The 12,752-nt window shown below is 40.5% G+C and overlaps 1 protein-coding gene across 3 annotated transcripts in view; it reads left to right on the forward strand.

Moving 5' to 3' along the window:
• Nucleotides 1–12,752, forward strand: part of PTPRQ (protein tyrosine phosphatase receptor type Q) — a 538,157-nt gene that overhangs the window by 255,363 nt on the left and 270,042 nt on the right. For all 3 annotated transcript variants that reach the window (XM_040408443.1, XM_040408453.1, XM_040408462.1), the window contains exon 27: nt 5,466–5,638. In XM_040408443.1, the coding sequence (XP_040264377.1) occupies nt 5,466–5,638 (173 nt within the window). The remainder of the gene's footprint in view (nt 1–5,465; nt 5,639–12,752) is intronic.

Raw genomic sequence — 12,752 nt, forward strand, 5'->3', positions numbered from 1 at the left:
AAAAAAACGGATCCTGTTGCATCAGTTGTCATCCGTTTGAGCCATTTTTGTCTGAGATCCGTTTTGTTAGATGAAAACAAAAGTCCTGCATGCAGTTTTTTCCCATGTGAAAAACGGATCTCAGGCAGAAATAGCTCAAACGGATGACAACTGATGCAACAGGAGCTGTTTTTTTACTGGATCCTGTTTTTTTTTTTCTCTCTCTCTTCTGACGGATCAGAAGAAGGGAAAGCTAACTGGTGATATGAAACATGGTATATATATATATATTTTTTTTTTTTTCTAAAGTGTAATTTTTGTAACCAGCGTTTGGCTGTGCTCTCTAGACAAGGCTTTCTGTTGTTTTCAGGTGACATAATGATGTGATTTTGACCTTTCTACACTACTGTGGTGATTAACATTGACACCTTTGTTTCCCCTGGCAAGGATCAGGGTGGGACGTAACACGTCATTAAGTGTTTTTGGTGTAGTGTGATAGCTGTGGCACTTTAAAGACTTTTGCCTGGTCCCGAGCAGCCTGTATTGAGAGTGAGTTTAGGCCTACTGTACCTGTGATCTCATAATTAAGTGTCAATAGTCTCTGTGCACACAAAAGACTCTCTAATTGATCTGATTAAGACCTGTGAAGTGATATCCTCTGTTTGCTGCTCCCTTTAATGGTCTTTTTTTGTGTGATGAATACTAGTACACAAAAAGTAAGGGTGGGTTCACACTAGTATTCTGGATTCCGTTAGAGGCATTCAGTTTTGATCCGTCTTAATAGAAGTCTATGGGGAATCATAACGGATCCGTCTGGTTCCCTTTATGCAAGACTGAAAACAGGACCTTTTTCTCTGTTCTGCATAATGGAAACCAGACGGATCCGTTATGATTCCTATAGACTTCTATTAAGACGGAAAGCAAAACGGAATGCCTTTTAAAGGCTTCCATTTTACATTCCGTCATAATACAAGTCTATGGGCAGCATAACAGATCTGTCCTTCCATCTTATGGATTCCGTATTTTCCGTTATAGCAATTTTATAAAGGAAAGCCATAACGGAATCCCTAACGCTACTGTGAATCCACCCTAAGAAAGAGAAAAATACACAGAAATTTTTTCTCTCCCTGTATATGCACACACATAATGGAACATCATTGTAATTACATTGGTAAATTGCAAAGAAAAATGACACAGCTGAAATATCATTTCTGTTACAGGGATCCCATACTCATGCCCCATAGGTTCAAATCAAATATGGCTGATTCACTTACATATTACAGGAAGGAGGTGAGGCCCTTTACACAGGCCAATTTTGCAGGTGATTTTTGGGGAAATAGCGTTCCATCCCGACAAGCGCCTGCTCGTCAGTGAAGGAGACCACTGCATTTACATGCAGCGATCTCCTCCACAGTATGGGTAGGAGCAATCGCTAATGCTATTGCTCATCTCCATACTGACTCGTTGTTTGCTGGCAGCAGATACTGTTTACACAGCACAATCTGCTGCCGGCAAACGACGATTTTTGTGACCACAGGAATGATGCCATTACCCGATGAACAAGCACTTACTATGAACGCTTGTTAGCGATCATCTGGCTGAGAATCGGCCCCTGTAAAGGGCCCTTAACGGAGGCACTTAAGGTCCCTTTACACGGGCCAGATGACCGTTCACAGGAACACTCGTTAGCGATTATCTGCCGGTGTTAAGGTGCCGCCAATTACCCGATAAATGAATGAAACGCTTGTTCATCGGGTAATCGCATCATTTAAGCGGACACAAAAATCGTAATTTGCTGGCAGCATATCATGCTGTGTAAAGAGCATCTGCTGCCGGCACACAATGAATCTTTATGGGGACGAGTGATGGCAATAAATGTATGAGGACGAGCGATGGCATGTACTGTAAATGCAGCAGTCTCCTTTACTGACGAGCAGCCTCGCTTCGTTTCGGACAATCGCCTTCAAAATTGGCCCATGTAAAGGGGCCTTTACACAACTGTCTCCTTCCTGCTGAGATCTTCACCCAGAGGCAAAATCGGGAGAGAATGTTCCAAAGTTGTGTCCAATCTTAATTCTACCATATGTGGAACAGAACATACTGAACATACAGAACATACAACTATTGGACTCCTTTAGATTAGACAATTTATATCATATTATTCCTACAGCATGTTCACTCGGCTTATCATACATTTTAAAATACAGACCACTGCCAAACATCTCCAGTAGTGCTCCACCATGGTAAAAAAAATGATAGGTGTCAGCTACAAGCATCACAACCTTCTGCATCTTCCCCAAAAATATGAACACAAAGTTTTCTGACTATGATATAGGCCTCACGTACACAACCATTTTCTGGTCTACAAACCTTGGATCCGCAAAATACTGATGTTGTCCATGTGCCATCCTCATTTTTTTGTGGACTCATTGGCATCAATAAGTCCAGGGTCTGCATCTTGCACTTAATTATCAGGAAGAAAGCATTCCTCACCGACAATTGGCTGCTCATCAGGTGAGGTGAAGCAATGCAGCGATCACCTCCACTGTATGAGGATGAGCGATGACTACTGCTATTACTTCTCCTCATACAGCTGTATATTCTGGGCAGCAGATCGCTGTTGAGACAGGATGATCTGCTGCCCAGAAACAATGATTAAGGTGTCCACATGAAAGACTGTTTCACCTGATGAATGATCATTTCGTTAGTTTCATTGGGTAATCTGCAGCACCTTTAGACAGGCTAATTATCGTGAATGAGTGTTCGTGGGAACGTTTGTCCCCGATAATCTTCTAATCTTCTCAACAATTAGGCAATGTAAACCCACCATTAGATTTTACTACTCAATAAACTATGTTAAATGAGTTTCCCTCACATTTTTTTCCTCATTTGTTTGGAGGACTTTCTTCCCTTTCTATGGATGGGAAGCAGACAATCAAGCACCTTCATGTCCCAGCAAGAACTATTGTAATTATCTCTTGTTAACCCCTCTCCCTGCATAGAAAATAGTCCCTCAAATATAGCCCCAGAGATACATATGGTATGTAATGCCTCATAGTTTCCTTCTCCAAGGTCTCACTTGCTTCACTATGAGATGACTACACTGGGACTGAGGGAAGGGGAAGGGAGCCAGGAAGCTACTAAGCATGTTAGTCCATCTTTGAATGTAGGAGAAAGTAGACCAGAAAGATAAACAGCAGGGGGTGCTGCCAGAGAGGAAAAAGTACACAAAAACTTACAATATTGTTATTGCACGTATATTGCAATAATACTTAATTTGAAAAGAATGCCTTATGGATGTGCACCATACTTTGTGTTTTTTTTAGCTCCTTGGCATATTTCTGAAGTGCAGAGGAAAAGGGGGTGGGCTTCACAGAAGGGGCAGGCTTTGCGCTGCCCGCCGGATTTACTTTAACTTTCACCAGGAAGTGGCGGAAGTTCTAGCTGAAGTTCTAGCTGAAGTCTAGACCATCCTGTAGCTGAAAGGGTTTCTGTCACCAGAATTATCCTTATTGAACTGGCTGATATTATCGATGTGCTAATGTCAGCAGACCCTAACTCTGCTATTATTGTGTTTATATATGCCCCCATTACTGCACAATTCTAACTTTTTTCATATGGAAATTCATCTCTAGGAGCAGTGGGGGGAGGGCGTTGCTCCGGCTCCTAGAGGCTTCGGTCTATCACCTCATTCCACACCCTGCCAGTCTTGATTGACAGGGCCAGGCCAGCGTTCGTCTCCTCCTGCCAGCCCTTTGTGCTGGGTAAATGGTATGGCGCAGATGCGAGTGGCAAATAACACAGTAGACTTACTGCACAAGATACATATATTCATTGTATATCACCTCAACCAGCCTATGTTCATATAAAACACTTGATAGATTATTAAAGAAACTCCACAGTTTATTATTACAGACATGATTAGAGCTGAGATGACTTCTAGGTATAGAGGAAAGCTACCATTGCCCTCTTTTCCCTAGGACCTTCCCTCTAAAAGCTACTGCAGGGAACCCCATATTCAATCATCTGGTAGCATCTTGCTGCTTTGTGAGCAGGTAATATTTGAATGTATCCGTACAGTGGGCCCCCAAAAAATTTTTTTATGGCGGGCCCTAGGCACCCCAGTCCGACACTGAGTAGACTTTAGTTTATGGTGCATGGCAGGGCAGTGATAATAAATTAGGCATATCTCACGCCAGTGCAGGGAGATGAAGACTGGCGTATGGGTACACCAATCTTGATAAATTAAATAAAAGCTGATACCAGCTCTGCCGCTTCAGTAAATAAAGTATCGCATATAATTACTATTAGTCACTGCTGGGTTCGTGTTTTCAAGGGTTACTGCCACTGCCCTAAATTGTAGATACTGGGAGTATAGAAAATATATATATAAAACGTACCAGCGCTGACAATATTGTCAGTGCCGGTACGTTTTATATATTTTTTTATACTTACAGTCTTGATAAATGTTCCTTATTGTCTTTTACATTTTCTCAACTTGGAAAAGTATGTCCAGCAGCACAGTCATGAGGCATAGAGGCAGTTGGCCAGTGTTTCAACACAGGTCCTCTAAAAGGGTAAGCCAGTTTCACACAAGAGAAAGGTCTGTTTGGGGTATCAGACCTGCTGTCAGGCTGGAACTTGTGGATGTAATATGAGTTTATTTATTGGACTTATTTCATTTTGTTTCAATATAGATTTTTAAGCAGTGGGATGCAGTGAGAAATTTGAGCCAAGATTATCACAGGATAGATAGATAGATAGATAGATAGATAGATAGATAGATAGATAGATAGATAGATATTGCAACTGCATTTTGGTATCTGGGCTGAACCGTAATACCATGACTCCTGTGGATCCACTGAAGCAAATGTAGATCACCACAGGGTTCTATGGTGATCCAAGTTCAGTTTAGTAGAGATGGGGAGATCCAAATGGTAAGAATGAATTCACGCCATGTCTGTGGCACATGATTGACACATACATCAAGAAATATCCTTTATATGACAATGTGTCCATCGACTTCAATGACTAAGCTAATGCAAAAAGAATTATCTTTTTGGTATGCATTTGGCCTGTACAGATTAAGGTGCCATATCCTAAAGTTTTGTAGAGTAGGTTATGTTCTTCAACACATTTTTTTCCCAGTGACAGTCAAGGGTAGATGTATGCAACGGTAAAGGCCTGCATATGTTTAGGCTTTTTCAAGTGCTTCTGCCAAATGTAGCCTTTGAATGTGGTCTGCACCTTGTCTAATACTGACAATATAATGAAACCCTATCATACTAACTGTATGTGAAGCCACTATTAAAAAGAGACAACAAATTATAATCTGGGATAGAATAACTAACTAGTCATTACTAGTGGTACAAATGGCATAGGTGTTCAGGTTGGAAGAAAATTGATGAAGATCTTAAAGCATATACATTTCACAATAAATATATCCACTCTAAATTTTTTCATGTTCTTTCTTTATACATTTCAAGTACCCAGCGCTGTATCTGATTTAAATGCAAAAGAAGTGGAAGCCAACTTTATAACAGTTACCTGGAGAAGACCACAGCAACCAAATGGCATCATAACTCAATACAGGGTTCGAGCCTTTGTAAAAGAAACAGGATTGGCCATTGAAAATACAATTCTCACAGGAAAATATAAGGTATATTCTTTGAAATTTGTGTTTGGCTTTTTGCATTCAACAATTAGTAACCACTTATTGCTTGGTGAGTGTTCTCACACTTTGCCTGATCTACATGGCTTCTGCAGGAATAGAAAGAGTCTCCTTTTTTTTCATTGACACCTACTTGGTATAGCTCAACACCTACAAGTGTTTCCTGTTATTCCTTCAATTACAGGAGTGCTGATAACATCATTGGGACAATCTTAAAATAAAAAGACAAAGCAAGTACTTTCTTTATATACCGAAGATGCCCATATGATGGTTATTCCTTTCATGACAACATCATGTAAACTTATTAGATCTCACTATTTTAATGAATATGTTAAACTATATTTCAACTAGACAAACATGTGCCTTCTTTGCTTGTCTCAATTTGTCACTATGTCAGGAAGTTAGACAAATGGCCTAGACATTTGAAGCTTTCCTATGAGTGGATTAGTGGCATAAAGAAAGTGCATGGAGCATTTTTTTACCATTTTGATTAGATGTATCCAATGTTACAATGGCGGCCCGTAGCCACCTCTGCTCAACTCACCAGTCTCAGGTTTCTGTATACCAACAGCATGGACCCCCTAACTGTTCTCACCTACCTGGCAGGCCCAACCACAGGGGTTGCTCTGTCCCCCTACGAAGGCTGCGGCCTGCTTGCCAGCAAGACCCCCTTTCTCTGCCCATAGGGTGTGTGCATGCTCTCTCCGACTCTGGAATGGTCAGTGCATGCACACTGCTCCAGCCTATGGCTGGTTAAATTGGTGTACTTTAGGCTCCTTCCCCTGTGGGAGGGTGCCTGAGCAGGTTCCCTATGCTGAAACGGTGTGCGGTTTCTGTTGTCTACCCATGTACAGACATTCTGCCCTTTTCCTGAATTGTGACTCTCCACTGCTTGAACTTACTTGTGCCTGACAACCCTATTAATCCTGAGCTGCCTGATCTGACCTCAGATCATTTACCATAATGCACATATTTTGCCTGCCCTGACCTAAGCTTGTCCCTGACTATGATTCTTCCTGACCCTCCCTTTGCCCTGCACGGATGTCTCTTTACCCCCTTGGGTCAGCTGTGAGTCAGCTGTGACTACTCCAGGAGATAGCAGCCTGGTGGTTCTCCTGCAGTAAGGTTCAGATCCTTATATAGATGTTAAAGGGTGTAATCAGGGAACTGCCAGCATAATGCGCTTAGGAGTAGTCCAAAGCCAAATTTGTTAGTTGGCACAGTGGTTTCACAGTCGCTGCTGTAACATTCGACTACATTCGCATCACATTTTGGTCATGCATTTAAAAGCATATATTTGTATACTTAAAATAGCAAGGGTGTAAGTATAGTCCAGACCTTTTCACCAGAAGCTTTCCAAAAGCGACCCTTATACATAAGAAGATACAATTAAGATAAATGGTACATGATAGGTACTGATTGGGAACACTATTACAGAATGAGTAAAGGTCCTGTGAGACGAGCATATACATAAAGATAGTCAGTTTAGCATCTATTTGTTTAGTTTATTTCCTTGATGCTTCTATGTGGTGCAACAAAAATAATATACTCCACAGTACTTTTTTTTATATTTTTACAATAGACGACAGTGGAAGCACAGATCCAATTAGTATCCAGATCCATAAGTGTCTACGCACATGGCCATGTTGTATCGATCTGTACAGAGACTGCACTTCTACATATGCAGACAAAAATTACTTAGACGCAAAATACAGTTAAACAGGCAGATGAGACTGAAAACATTTCAGATTGCACCAGAAATGCATAGATGGTTGCCTTAACTGGTTAAGTAAGGAGTCGGACCCTTATACATGGGCCGATAGGGCGGGCAAAGATCAGGAATGAGAAACATTTGTTTACAATCATTGCCATTTATTAGCTGAATTTACATGCAGCAATGGTGGCTTCTGTGTTACACGGGGCAATGTGCTGCCTAAAAGGATTGTTGGATGATTGGTGGCACATTTACACGGGCCAACTATTGGAACTGAGTGTTCATATGGCCATTTATGGTCAATAACTGGCCTGACCCTTGGCCCATGTAAAAGGATCCTCAGGAACCCCCACATGGATAAGTGCAATGCAAAGTGGGCAAAAAATGCACACACAAAATATCGTTATAAAATATCAATGATGAACGAAAAAGAATTAATACCCCTATACAAAATCTATAAATAATACAGTATCAGGGGTTCTGAACAAAAAGAGTGCCTTATGTCTATGTGCATGGGCACTCTTTTCCCTCATGGTAGCGTATAAATTAGCTCTTTTTTGGGTAACATTGTAACTCTCTATCTGAGCAGGTTTCTTCCTGCTTAATTCTCTTTTTGATACTTAATTCTTTATTGATTTTGTGTATTTTTCTTTGATGTGTTAGTCTAAAATGTAGAATCCGCACTAAGGGTCCATTCACACGTCCGCAAAATGGATCCGGAACGGATACAGACCCATTCATTTTCAATGGGGCCGGAAAAGATGCGAAGAGCACACAGTGTGCTGTCCGTATCCACACTTCCGTTCCGCATCCGCACTTCCATTTTGCAAAAAATAGAACATGTCCTATTCTTGTCCGCAGACATGGACAAGAAAAGGCATTTCTATTAAAGTGCCGTCCATGTGCTGTCCGCAAAATGTGGAACGCACATGGTCGTGTCCGTGTTTTGCGGATTTGCGGACCGCAAAACACTTGCGGATGTGTGAATGGACCCTAACGATCTGTAAGTTAACAATACTGCTGGACCCCAACCAGACAACTTCCACATACTGTGCTCTGTCCTAAGTATTAGGTGGCTTAATACATGTTCTATGCAGAACCTACCAAAGCTAATGGCCTGCTTGATCGATGTGAATGTTGTTTATACTGTATTGTCAGAGATGTGGTCTAAAGGCACAACCAGCGGAGTGATATTTTTTTATTTTATAAAGGTAGTTGCATGATATCAATTATTTTATCCATGGATTTTGGTTCTTATCTTGGGAAATTATCATACTACTATTATTATTACTTTTAGCTTTTCTTACGATAGATCAATTAGAGGTCATTTAATGCATTGTACTCATAGATTATAGGAAGCCCACAAAATTCTAAATTTAGTTATGGATGTGGAGAAACAGAAGGTAACATTGTGTAACTTCAAATCAGTGCAAAATAAACAAGCAAAAAACCCAAGTAGACAGGTGGACAGTAATTGATTTTCCACAGTACCATCGGCTGTACATTATTACCATACATGAGCCACAAAACCTCCATAATAGTTTATCAGGAGTCTTTCTGTTGGCGATTGCAGCTTTTGCCATGTAAATCTGTGTGCCAACTTTTAATTATTCATGATACATTTTGCACTTGATTTCCCCGTTAATGAGAAATGGCAGCCCATTTCCTCCCTAGTAAGTGGTGGGAGTAGGAACAAGTCAGCTACTGTATGTTTGCTCTTGTCTCAGTGATTGATGTATGAGTCCACTTGCAGCTGCACTAACTGCGACTAAACTGAAAATTCAGCATTTCAGCTTCAGTTTTCTATAGGGTGTTATTCATGGACCCCCTAATAAATCTAAAAATAGATGGGTGGTTGGCTCTCGCCTAGTGGTTATGATGGGTGCTACTAACTCACAACTTGGGGGCCCGACCCCAAAGAATGTAAGTGATGAGAAAAGAAGAGGAGTGAGCACTCACAGCATTTGGACCTCAGGATATAGGGATATATTTAATTGTAGTAGGACCTGCTAAGTCCAATAAAATAATTCCAATCACATACAATTCATATACTAAAATGCACTAAAATACAATAAAAATATATAATTGGTACCAATGCACAAAGTGAGGGGTGAGAATCCTAATATCATAATCCTTTGGCGGTTGGTGTTCAGAAATGTCACTTTAAGACACCTAATTCCTAACAAAAACTTGTAATGGAGAAAACCACTATTAACACTTGTGATGCTGCAAACTGCAGTTCGAATTAAAGTGTCCCAGAAATACCTGTGATAGGTCACTCCGGTTGGTATTTTATCTCCTGGTGCATACAGATGAAAGATTCTAATGCTGTAGCAAAACAAGTCTCTCCAAAGTTATTTGGTATGACCGCCCAGAACGGCAAGTTTATAGCCACTGTCGTGCTAAATTAGCAATTCAGGTTCCTACCTGGTTCCTAATGCCGCTTCCCGCTGCTGCGTCTAACAGTCCTTCCACGAGAGGCGATGCCGGCTGTTTCGGCGTCTTCCGTCGCACGTCTCGGGTTGATGACGTCACAGTATCGCGGGATTAGGCAAGGATAATGTCTTATCAGTGGCGTTCGTAGCTGTATGTTGGAGCAGTACTTGTGGCTGGAGATTTTCCTATTGTTATCGCATGGCCGTGCAATACTTTTAGTAGGGGTCCAGCAGATTTGGTGGGCGCTTTTCTTCCTTTCAACAGACGCGTTTCGGGGCGTCTATACCCCTTCCACAGTGGTTTTTAACCAGGATCCAGTGCAGATTTTTTGATAAATATTGTTTTTGTGTCCGTTTTCAGTCTGGCTTTGCTTTCAAACTTATGAACTGCTACAGTTTAATAATATATTTGGTGTGAGTGTAATGTGGGTTACACCTATATGTGTAAATAGTACACCAGGAGGTTGCCTGGCATGGGTTACGACTTTTGTAAGACTTTTACAAAAGTCACACATAATAAATGCGCCATAATCCAGGCCTAATCTCACTTTTAGTTCTTAAACATAGACCACTTTAAAACATGGTGAGGAACACCAAATGTCGCAAAAACAGTGCAATCTCCATGGCTTGTGACTTTTTTAAGCCACATAATAGACGCATCTGATTCGATTAAATGTCCCCCTTTGTGTTTTAAGTTTATACTTTAAAGGGGTTTTCTGATCTTTATTTACAGTTGTTTTCCAGATGTATCTATTGTACTGTAAGTGGAGCTTAAAGGGGTTGCTCTATTAGGACAGTCACTGTCTATATGCCCTATTAGGGTATATGGACTTTACAGAACGGGGGTCCCTGGTCTAGACCCCTGTATGAGTCAGATCAGTGAGCCACTAAGGGGGACATTCATTAATTCATATATGCCACTTTTGTGGCATATTTAACTTTCAGATTTTGTTGCATGCCATTTTGCGGCAAAACCTGCAACTTTTCCCCAATCCAGCCACGCATTTATCATTTTCCACATTGGTTTTTGATTTGGAAAATTGCTTAAATCTATGCCAGTAAAGGAGCTGATGTTGATTTAAATCTGTTGCATGGCCTGCTGGAGGAAGCTGAAGGCCTGTGCCTCTTCTTAACTTTGGCGCTTCCTCCAGCAGCACAAAGAGATTTAAGACCAGTGTGGAAAACGCTGGTCATAATAAATGTCCCCCTAAGTATCTTCTTTGGTTACTGGTGGTATATGCCCTAGCCAAGTATTACATGAATGAGCTTCAATTGAATGGTACCCACATTGGTGGCCATAACTTCAGTGAAATAGCTAATTATGGTGGGTTTCAGCTCAGTAACTACTGATCGCTGAGCTGATTTTATTACAAAATTGGTTGTATTTATGAGAAATAATCACTATATAATAAAATAGAATGCTGCTTTCTGCTTTGTATATTATGCTTCTTTTCACTGTATTGCCTATCTGAGGTTTCTTTTGGGGGAATTTTCAGAAAGAAGGACTTCCCGACAGGAACATGTATTCATTTAGCAGGTGCCACTGAGCACCCATTTTTAAAAATGTATACCCTGCAGTATATAGATCCCTTTGCATTGAATAGCACAGCTTGTTGTACTATTCCGTACAGTAAAAAAAATGACATCTCTGGCGGATACTGGCCCTACAGAGGCCAAAACGGCCTGTGGATCGGTTTGATGTATATACCAAAGCTTTTCCAGTGCATACAGTAAACGTTCATTCTAACACAATGTGAAAAGAAAACCCCTTACTTTCTCACTATTTTCATTCTGTCTTTGCTGTCAGTGAAGGGAAATTTTTATTCTATACAAAGGCTAAAAAACATACATACAGTAGATCTTACAACTGACAGATTCCAATAATAATATACAGTCTAGGTAATCTTCTGTGAGCAGACTGGTCAATTTGTTGGTGCCATTCTGAAGTTAGCTTCATGTAGTTATATAATATTAGTATATTACATAGCTGATAAATGTAATATGGATTAGAGTAACATATGCACCCATTGGTGCCACCATTTCCTACTTGTGGGACACATTTTATTTACTGCAGTACTTAGAGATGAAGCATGATATGAAGTTCTTTGTAGGTATTATTGCTATGTTGTGGAGTGTGACCTTAGTCAAATACATTGTTAATATCTTAACTACCAGTTTTGGACTAATTCTAAAATGTTTTATTTAGGTGAATTGGTATGATGAATCTTTGTTTTCATAAAACTCCTTTAAGAACTTGTGTTCATTTAACTTGGCACAAGAGCTTATAGGTTTGTAATGAACATACCACCGAAATTTAATACCTGGCATACGCGTATGGATATGTAAAGACATGGTTCCCAAGGTCTCAGTTTGGAACCTAATTTCAGTAGATTACAAGCTCGCAGCAGTTTTAGTCATTTGCATGGAAGCCTACTAAACTAAATGTACACTACATGAACAAAAGTATTGGGACACACCTCTTAATTGTGGAATTCAGTTGTTTTATTCATTCTTCAGTCTGCCTTTACAAATATCTGTGAAAGAATGGGTCGATCTAAAGAGCTCACTGGATTGTAGCATGGTACTGTAATAGGATATCACCATTGTAACCAGTCAAATTGTAAAATTTCTTCCCTCCTAGATGTTTCACAATCAAATGTTAGTGATATTATTGCAGAATACAATCCATTGGGAACCACAGCGCATGGGGCATTAAAGACTCCAAGGCTTTGCTGACTCAATAACTGCAGAGTTCCAAAGCTTCTTTGGCATTAACATCAGCACAAAAACTGTGCTAGAAGCTTTATGGATTGAGTTTCTATAGCTGAGCAACTGCATGCAAGTCTTATATCACTAAGCACAATGCCAAACATTGGATGGAGTAGTGCAAAGCATGTTGCCACTGGACACTGGAGCAGTGGAAACGTGTTACGTGGAGTAATGAATCACACCT

The sequence above is a fragment of the Bufo bufo genome, chromosome 1 (assembly GCF_905171765.1).
Source record: "Bufo bufo chromosome 1, aBufBuf1.1, whole genome shotgun sequence".
Lineage (NCBI taxonomy): Eukaryota > Metazoa > Chordata > Amphibia > Anura > Bufonidae > Bufo > Bufo bufo.